The sequence below is a fragment of the Notothenia coriiceps genome, unplaced genomic scaffold (genome assembly GCF_000735185.1).
Source record: "Notothenia coriiceps isolate Sejong01 unplaced genomic scaffold, NC01 NC01_scaffold00000339, whole genome shotgun sequence".
In the NCBI taxonomy this organism is placed as follows: Eukaryota; Metazoa; Chordata; class Actinopteri; order Perciformes; family Nototheniidae; genus Notothenia; species Notothenia coriiceps.
Window position 1 is genome coordinate 11363139 of NW_011333040.1, and position 10069 is coordinate 11373207.

General features: G+C 44.2%; 1 protein-coding gene across 1 annotated transcript in view; it reads left to right on the forward strand.

Annotated features, from left to right (window-relative positions):
- The first annotated feature begins 209 nt into the window (after positions 1 to 209).
- Positions 210 to 10069, forward strand: part of LOC104950918 (platelet-derived growth factor receptor-like protein) — a 12509-nt gene continuing 2649 nt past the window's right edge. The window contains exons 1-5 of the mRNA XM_010777520.1: positions 210 to 394; positions 1399 to 1666; positions 1746 to 1897; positions 2720 to 3013; positions 7894 to 7898. Coding sequence (XP_010775822.1) covers positions 340 to 394; positions 1399 to 1666; positions 1746 to 1897; positions 2720 to 3013; positions 7894 to 7898 — 774 coding nt within the window. The 5' untranslated portion in view covers positions 210 to 339. The remainder of the gene's footprint in view (positions 395 to 1398; positions 1667 to 1745; positions 1898 to 2719; positions 3014 to 7893; positions 7899 to 10069) is intronic.

Consider the following 10069-nt stretch of genomic DNA (forward strand, 5'->3'; position numbering starts at 1 on the left):
TCTTATTAATTCACTAAAAAAGGCCCATATTATTTTATGAATAAATACATCACACTGTTGTACATGTGCTTCTATGTAGTGTTTCAAGATTTTAAACAGTGATGCTCTCCTTCACAACGCTCTATGATAAATACTCCAGCAGAGGGCTCCAGAGTCTGTGTTTCTGCCCTCAGGTTTGATGAGAGGGAGTCAACAAAAATATCAGAAGTTATTTTCCCATTAGCTCTCAGTGTGTGAGGATGGAGCAGCCAATCTGATCCAGTCAGCTGGAGCCAGCAGAGTTCCTCCTGAGCCCCTCAACAAACCCCTCTGACCTCTCCGGACCGACCCGTCTGCACCATGAAGCTCTGGGTGGTGCTCGGCATGGCCCTGCTCTGGGTGGAGCTCCAAAATGGTGAGTGAAGTCTCCACATCTGTCTCGTAGATTCATGAAGCAAAATGGCTGTTATTTTCAATCATGAAAACTTGGATTTTAACCTGGAAGAAGTGGGAGGATAAGATAATATGAGGTTGTGTAAATCAAGACTGACTGGGGTATTTGTGATGGGCGTAGAATGGGAGGATGTTAGACATAGAAGTAAATCACATTGACATGAGGCAAAGAAAAACATTTGATTTACATTTGTTTTTATATTTGAATTGTATATATGCATATCAATTGTAAAAGTTGCATGAGAGTTGTGTGAGTTTTTGCAAAGTGTTTCTGCAGACCAACTCAAAGCAGATGCATCTGAGGCATGCAGCAGGCGTTTCTCATTACTGATCTTTACTGCTGACCTTTCCTTCTCATTAATGCTGCACGGAAGAATAAAACAAACACACCCTGAAAGACCACACCACAGACCGAGAATTTGTTTTTGTCTTATGTGCCCACTCAGAAATACAGAGCCCAAAAAAGAGGCTGGGTTCTGCACATTCTGTGCCAGTAATAAGGATTTCTCACTTCCTGCTTTAATGTTGTCACAGCTGGAGAAAACACAGAGTAGCTCTTTTGGAAAGACATACCGATCACAAGTCTGGACGCTCGTACAGTACAAAAAGAGAGGATTTTGTAACATTTGCTTTATTACTTTTAAAGGGGCACTATTATGCTCATTGTCAGGTTTCATAATTGTATTTTGTGCCTCTACTAGATGTCCCACCCCTTAGCCTACAATGTGTTGGAGAGCTAGCCAATAGAAGCGCAAGTGTTACATTGTGATGTCACTACAGTATGTTACTGAAGTTAACAAAGGACTAACTTCAAGTCGTATCAAGCAGGGGGAGGGAACTTTTGGATTTTAGCCTTTGCAGACCATTTACATGCACACAAATCTCTTTATAACACTACAGGGAAGGGAAAACACAACAAACCATAATAGGGCCCCTTTAACCCCTCTCTCACCCTCCCTTATCCAGGTTCCTGCCAGCAGATCAAGCGTAGAAAAGATGTAGGAGAGAACCGCATCCACCCTGGGGGGAAGAGGGTGAAGGTACGAAAACTAAAAGAGGTAGCAGGGAAAGGCCAGACCCTGCTGACCCAGGTTCTAGATAAGGGACGCTTCCTGCGCCTGGGCCAGAGCACCAGCCTGACCCCAGGGAGGAACATGGAGCTGCGCTGCAAAGGCAACTCCATCGGGTGGTCCTACCCCCCCTACCTGGACACCTTCAATGACTCCCGCCTCAGGTGCTGAATCAGCCGTTTGGCATCATGATGGATGTGAATGTGTGAAGGTCTGATTATTTGTTTTCTTTCCCGCCTCCAGCATCATGCAGAGCGACAAGTACAGTCAGCTGATCCTGAAGGCGCCCTCTGCTGCCGACACGGGGCCCTACAGCTGCTGGGTGATCGTCTGTGATGGCACCGAGTGTGAGAGGGACCACGACCGATCATACGTCTCATACATCTATTTCACAGGTAAATCATGGGATACATAGCAGATTGCACTCTCCAGTTTCTATAAGGGATATTTATAAAAAAACGACATGTCACTTTGATTGAGGGTTCAGGATTCAGTTTAATAATAGAATCAGAATATAGTTTCTTGCTAAAAGGCTTTCATGTAAAAGGAATTTGCTTTAGTTGTATAGGTGTACGAGGGAAAATTACAATATCAAAAAAACATAAATGTAGAGAGAAAGAAAGTTACAATTAAAATATGAAAAAATCTACAATATATCTGAATTTAAGTTATATTTATAAGTAGGCTATATAATATTTAATAATGCTTTATTATCAATAACATGATCAGTAATAGGGAATAAGTATCTATTAGCTCATTTTTTTTGTTTTTACGGGGCAGCAACTTTATTATAACTAATTAACTTTGATAAATCTTTTAAACTAATCAAAGTCACACAATAACACTAAAAAACCAGTAGATTCAGCATAAGACCATCAACTTCCTTATGCTGTGATGTTAAAGAACTATCTTTGTCAATTAAGTCTGGTAGCTTAGTTAATGTCTTTGATCCCCCCGAAAAAGTGCTGTCTGATGGCAAGGTTAAGCAGAGAAAATATTTTAAATATAGCATACAACAAAAATTATATGTTTTGCTGCTACTTTAGGTAACACACTGACCCACGATAATACTTTATACAACCAGATAATCCGAACTATCTATTTAAAAATCTACATCAAACACATCAATCACCTTCATGAATGGATGACCTAGCTTGCAGATACAAGTATTTTCCTTATTACCTTATTTGACCCGACATACCTGTCCCTCCGAACAGACAAAGACAACCTCTTCGTCCCCTCGGCCTTCCACTTTGAGATCGCGTACCTGCGCCCGGACCGGCCCGCCGTGGTGCCGTGCCGCGTGACCGACCCGCAGTCCGAGGTGACCCTACACAGAGAGGTCCCTCCAGAGGAGATCACGGCCAACGGGACGCAGATGACCTACGACCCAAGCAAGGGCTTCGTCCTGCAGAACCCCAGCCCCGAGCAACAGGGGGTCTTCTACTGCAAGGCCGTGACCAAGGGCACCCCCCAGATCTCCACCAAGTACCAGCTGCTCTACGTGGAGGGTAAGATCATTAATGCATAGACACATGGTGATGCTGCAGGATCAGAAACCATTACTCGTGTGCCTTAACTGTGAAAAATAATTATGTTACCTATCACTTTGATTAAAGCACGGTGAGAGGCTTTTCACAAAGTCATGAATCATGTGACTTCGCTTCATCAGCCTCCAGGAAGAGGTCGTATTTCACAGTGGTCAAGCCCCTCCCCTCCACATCACTAATCTTGGTTTATGTGGACGCTTGCCAACTTAAAGGGGACCTATCATGCAAAATGCACTCTTGTACGTCACATGAATATGTGTCCCCGGTGTGTCAGGGAACTCACCAAGTGTGAAAAAATACAACCCTCTCTCTTTTCCTCTATACCCAAATCTCTAAAAACGGGGCTGCAACGAATCTGATACAGACTGATCCAGATTTGAATTATTTTCTACGTCACAAAAGTGGTGCTCCGCTTAGTGGTCAATTCTCCACCTATCAGGGGAATAAGAGGTTGGGCCACGGCCGACCATTGTCGCTCGAAAGCGCTGGAGACGCTGTAGTACATATGCCAGGCCTGTAAGTGGCACTGTAGTCTGCCACAAAAGCAGTGAAGAAGACTTCCCTTGCATGGTTGCCATGGTTGCCATGGTTGCCCTTCTGTTTATTCTCCGCTGTGGCTCTTTTTCTCCCTCCCCCGAGGCAAGCGTTTGCGCCTCCTCAATCATCAATCAATGTTTATTTATATAGCCCAATATCACAAATTTTACATTTATCTCAGTAGACTTCACAGTTTGTAAAGAATATCAGCCGTAAATTGAACTTGTAACGGCCTCAGTTTAGCATGGAACAAACTATTAAACCGGGTACGATTATTCGCCCTATTACACGTCGTTGAACCAGTAATACCCGCTTTTCTTGTCGCTGTCCGACTGGTCCTCAGCTGCGCTCTCGCGCATCTCCCTGACAGTCGGTAGTCTGTAATCGCCGTACTGGCGCAGCGACGTGTAATAGGGAAGTGTATACTAATATAGCTCAGTAATAAGTAAAAGCAAGAATTTCGTGCCCAGTACGCGATTAACCTGCCGGAAGACCCGCTTTGGACAGACGTAATTCTCGCTCTGCCGTAAGTAGATGAAACCTTCCGACGGTTTAGAGTAAAGCCGTTTGTAAAGTCCCGAAACACCTAAATTAGGTACTGTTTGACGCTCAACTTCTGCTCGGACCGATGATGCTCGTCCTAAAAGCGAATCGCCTGTCCCTTTGAGGCCGAAAGGCGCAGGATGCGTGCAGACGCAAGAGAAAAATCGCCCGGATCTAGAGGTACCACTTGAGAATACGACGACACCGCTTCGGACCCCCCGTAGTATTATGCTTCGTCCCTAAAACCGCAATCGTTTAATTGAAGACACTAAAGGCCATGATGCTCGAGCCAAGTGAAAAACGCCGCATCTAGAGGTAGCCACTGAATAGGACCTTGGATCAGACCGCGGCTTCGGTCCTCATCTAAGTGTCCTAATTTCTCTAGTTGAGTCGCTTTGTGGTGCCGACGGCTGGTTAGTCTCGAGCTCACACGCCGTCTCCTTATGTCAAATGTTGACGGCAACGGTCCTTTCTGCCGGCCGGGTTTTAGTGACTGAGACACCTTGCAGCTTTTACTTTAGCCTTATAGTTGGAGGGTAGAAGTCGTCGTTAACCTGACTAAATCATTGATAAATAATATGATAATACAATTCGTTTGCGAATAATTTATAGACGGTGTCGTATTCATTAGGCCTAGTTTTCATTGTAATGCACGATGGCAGGCGCGTGACACCTCACGGTCTGCAGCTAGGACGACAGGGTCAATAGTATAGTGTAGTATTACCATAGTAATGAGCATAATATACAGGAATAGACTCAGTCGCGGCGTTCGGCATAGACCGGAAGAACGTTGTCGAGTCGACAAGTGTTCGGGATGACGAATCACGTCTTCATAATAAAATGTCGTTGTGTAATTGAACTGCTTTGTAAAGTCCAATTACATTAATTTCAGTCTAGAGCACAGAAACGTAGCTAATTTAGACAATTACGATGCGTAAGTTTGTGAAAAAAGACAAATGGTCGACATAAGGGAACGTTCACATCGATACAACGAAAACATAGAGACCATTTCATAAATTCAGTACCTGACAAATTTCAAATTGAAGAAGTATAGAACGAATTATTAATATCAGACTGAAAAGTCAACTCCTTCATACTGCGACGCGACAGTCATGCGAAGAGGTACAAACACTAACCAGAGCTTACGAGGTCTATGTGGGGAAGTAGCACTTGCGCGTGGATTGATGTATCCTGTGCGCACGCGAACTCTGTTTGCCGTCCTACTTGATCGGTCGCAACATCCTTGGTCAAATCGCTCTCGCCGAAACAAAACGCTAATTCAGTTGGCCGTATTGAGTTTTGTGATAGGTCCGTATGCAAACTTGATCTAAGCATCAATATGGGGGCGACGACGGCGCTTCGTCCAATGCCAGCGTCCGATTCGCTCTAAGTTGAGTCACTTTCGTGACGGACGCGCTTGTTAGCAGCTCGGAGTCACACACCTCAAATCTCGAATAGTTCGAGTATAATGTCCATATCTCCTTTATGTCAAATTTGACGGCAACGTCCTTCCTGCCGGCCGTTTTTAGTTTGAATGACACACTTGTCGCTTTTACTTTATCTTGATTAAGTGGAGGGTAAAGTCTCGTTGATGACTAATATTGTAATCGGCAATTCTTCGATTGAATTTATAGACGGTGTGTTTCATGTTGACTCACCGTCTACAACTAGAAGTGTAATAGTAAGTATAGTGTAGTGATAGTGTAGTACTTACATATTATATAAGAGGAATAGACCAGTCGGAAGAACTCGGCATAGACCGGCACGTTGTGAGTGTCACGAGTGTATGACATGGACGTCTTCATAATAAAATTCGTTTGTGTCATATTCAACTGGCTTTGTGAGCTCGAGTATTACGGGATTAATTCAGTCTAGCACAGAATCTGCCCCGCGGTCGACTAGTAGTAGGGTTTGGACAACTACATGCGTAAAGTTTGTGAAAAGAACCAATGGTCCGAGCATAAGTTGGAACGTCGCACGTCCGATACACGCCGAAAATAGGACTCTATGTCACAAATCCCAGTACGCTATAAATTTCAAAATTGAAGAGTATAAACCTGATTATGAATCATTTGATCCGAAAAGTAAGTCCTTTATACTGAGCGACGCGACAGTCACGGCCGAAGAGGTACAACACTACCAAGCTCTACGGAGGTTTACGGTGGGGAAAGTACACTTGTGCGTAGGCCATTGGATCATCGCCGTGCCGACCGAACTCGTCAGGTGAACGGTATTGGTCGGTAGCGATCCTGCGACCATCGCGTCTCGGCGCATACAAAACCCAACGGACAACTTTCCCTTGCACATGAAGGTAATTAAATCGGTGAAGAAATAATCTTATAACTACTATACAGAAATAAATAGTCGCGATAACAAGGTGTTAGTAAGTTCTCATCGTCACCCCTGTTTTGGCGGAAGAATTTTTCGGTGTTGGAGCTAGGTCTCCCAAATCGGGTTGATGATCTGGATAAAGTCTTAGAAGCGCCCGAACGGCGGAGGTTGTTTCTAAGAACCTTTCGGTCAGCGTTTTTTCAACGACACTAATGAATTTTTTGATACTTCAAATAAAACTTCTAAAAGTCAGACCCGGAGAATCTTGTGTAGCATCGGTGTCTCTGTCGAGCGACAATTTCAGTGTTTACCGGTAAGATTATCGGAGTCTGGTTTTCCTGAACAGAGACTAAAGGAACAAAAACGAGCCTAGAGTCGACGAACGTAAACTATGATACGCTGGGTTACGGTGTAGAATACGTTTCTGATCTCGTGGAATCAAACCCTATGTCCCTTGACGAAATCCGACCAAATCCAGGAATAGATAGACTTGCGAGAGTCAAACGATGCGACCAGTTGCGACTTAGAAGGTACGTTTTGGTTCAATCGGTAACCTCACGGTGTCCCGAGCGTCATGAGACTGGATTAAAAACATCATTTAAAATATACGAAGGCAATCCGGGGTTATAATTTTCGCTTACTAAGCACATGAACAAGGTACAATACGTCTACTATGAGGTTGCATATAAATAGTTAGTTCGCACTACTTCTAATTAGTGGACTTATTTTAAGTCCTGACGGAGTTCCTGAATTTTGCAACCCTACTGGAATTTGAAAAACTAGCATTTGTGCCACCTGGTTTTAGACTATTCAATAACATGAACGGGTTTCTTAGATGCTTTGTTACATAGATTTCTGAGTATGATTGATACCTACGCGTAATTAAACCGGAGTCGACTCTGAACATTCCTTAGAACGCACACTATATAACTAGTCCTAAATAGGAAATTGCGGGTGTATTTAGTAAAAGTTCTGGCGATGAAGGTAGACTGCATTGTAACGTTTTTAGTCCGGTATTAGAACGGAGTTTTGGCTACCGTTCTCTTGATCAGGTACGTACGAATGTAGTTCCCGACCAATAATACATTGAGCAAATAATAGTACCACGATGGTTCTGTCAGCAATTCACGAAGTCGACTAAGTTTTACGACGCCGAAAGCACAACATGATTGGTCTCAATCTTTTCCGTGGTGTAATGAAGGACAGACCGACGGAATGTGACCGAGGGCATATCCTTGTGTCCTATCTTAAATTTTAAGAAGAAGAGCTGGATGTTCGGGAATTACCCGTCCGCGGTAGAATGGAATGTTCCGTTGAGGTCCAATTTCTGTGGACACTTTATTTACCACATCCTGTTTACTACTTAGTGATCTAAAAGTTTTTTTTTATCGTCTTTATAGTGTGATGTCACTGTGACCGCAGCAAAAACATTCCTGTAAAGTGAAGGTGTATTTTTCGGAGCCCGTGCATGGAGGGCGCACACTGCGATTGTACCCCCCTTTGGTTCCTCTCGCCGCCCTTGTATAATTATTTGTACCTAGGGGTATGGAATCAAAGCTGTGTCTTCTGTGTCTTCTTCAAACTTGTACTTATAAGCTTACGTATACTACCCTGGGTGTGGGAATGATTAATACTCGGACGATCCGCGGTTGGCTCTGGTCCTCGTCGGTCTAATCTTGCGTTTATTGCCGGTAGCCTCTCTTTAACTCGACACCAACCACTCCTCTTGGTCACCTCTTGACCCCCGATAGAACCACTCACTGGCCGCATCGATGTCTTACAATCGATTTGAGTGTAGTGGTGTAACACTTCAATCGATAGTATATAGTCCGAATATTGATTTCATACGTAACTATATATCATTGCAATGACCGTCCTGCAACTATGACTGAGGTCTTGTCTTTGATTACCGCGTTCAAGTCGGCATAGTAGCGACAATAGGATTACGTTGAGGCTGTATGCCAACGACACATGGCCTCCCCTCTGCGCTCTATGCTGACTATGAACTCTAGACCGCCTCTTTCAACACCTCGGAGGCAACTAATACGGCAACATTTTACCGAACTACCTTTCGTCCACCATCAGCCTCTCCCAGGTGTCGACTAACGTCGTCCACTACACTTCCAACTCGGCCCTCGGTCCTACTGTCGGTGGTGCGTGTGTGTTTGTTGTGTCTGTCCCCTTTGGTTGTTTGTGTTTCCTCTGCCGACCTCGTAATGTCGGTGGTGTCGCAATGAATTACGGTTGAGGGTATGATTGCAGAATGCCCGGGCACATGGCCTCACTCTCTCTCCTCTCGTCGCTTTCCCCCCCCCCCTCTCACACATAACATTATGCCCAAAGGACTAGTTTCGACACCTCTCATACACGACGTACACACTATACACATCCCACGTGGGGTCTAATGCTTGCGTTCGAGGACCAGGAAAAAGGCACTCCTTTTGACACCTGAGCTACAGGACTGCCGAACCCATAACACGTTGGACGTGTTTGTGTTATGACGTGGTGCTAATGTTTACCCTTTAGTGTTGACATTTTGATGGCTTTTTATGGGTCGAGTAATTTTGGTGTTTGGCGAGGTTTGAGTCGCTTGAATGAGAAATTAATATTTGGGCCGCAGTCTCTCGCCTCTACAAATGGGAACACTACATTATACTGCCAACTGCAACATAGAGATTATATTTTTTTTCAGCAAATTCTCGTCTCGAGTTTTTACAGGGGAGGATAAAAACGCGGGGGACCCCGGGGAGAGTAAAACAGACATTTTTGTATAGTTTGAGATAGTATAGTGAAAAAAATTAACATTAAAGTCGTTTAAATTCGTCATTTACATCTTTTTTTTTAGAGAACAGAATTCTACAGCGCACACTTCTCTACACACCTGGGATGACAGGAATCCCGTAACGTAAGGTTCGTTACGCCCAACACCAACAAGGGATCCTGCGAGAGATTTTCAATGTTACCCTCGGTCTCGAAAGAATAGATATACAGAGAGAAACACCACATATAAGTCGAGGCTCAAGACACAAGCCCGCCGTCTGTGGGGGGATAGGCAAAAATTCTCACGCGAAATTTTGGGAAGGAAACTATTTCGAATATCCCGACTAATCTAAGTCGGGGGAACACACATCCGAATCAAACGACCCCTTTAGAATGAAGAAGGAAGAGAGAAGATTGGACACACGATGAGAGTACAAGGCTTATAGAGAGAAGGGCTTTGAAAGAAAGAAAACAAACGTAGATATATGGCGGCCCTAGCCTCAGTACCTACTAGGACAACGACGACACAAGACAAATAGGACCTAGGCCTCGGACTAGACTCACCGACACGGACAAACGACACCAGGACCTAGTATTCAGGACCTACCTATAGGAGCACGCTAAAGTAGAAGGATACATATGTGTGTACCGTAAAGGTTTGTAAACCTGACGTTTACATAATAGAAAAGTTAAATGTGCCGTAGATACGTTGCAGACAAGGCAGGACTCTCTACCTAGGGAGGAGACAACGAGAGGGACTCCAAAGAGGGTAAAAGGGAAATTTGACACCCAAAGAGGCACTTCAAAAAGGAACATGTTACACTCCAGATTCCTGTCTCCCACAGC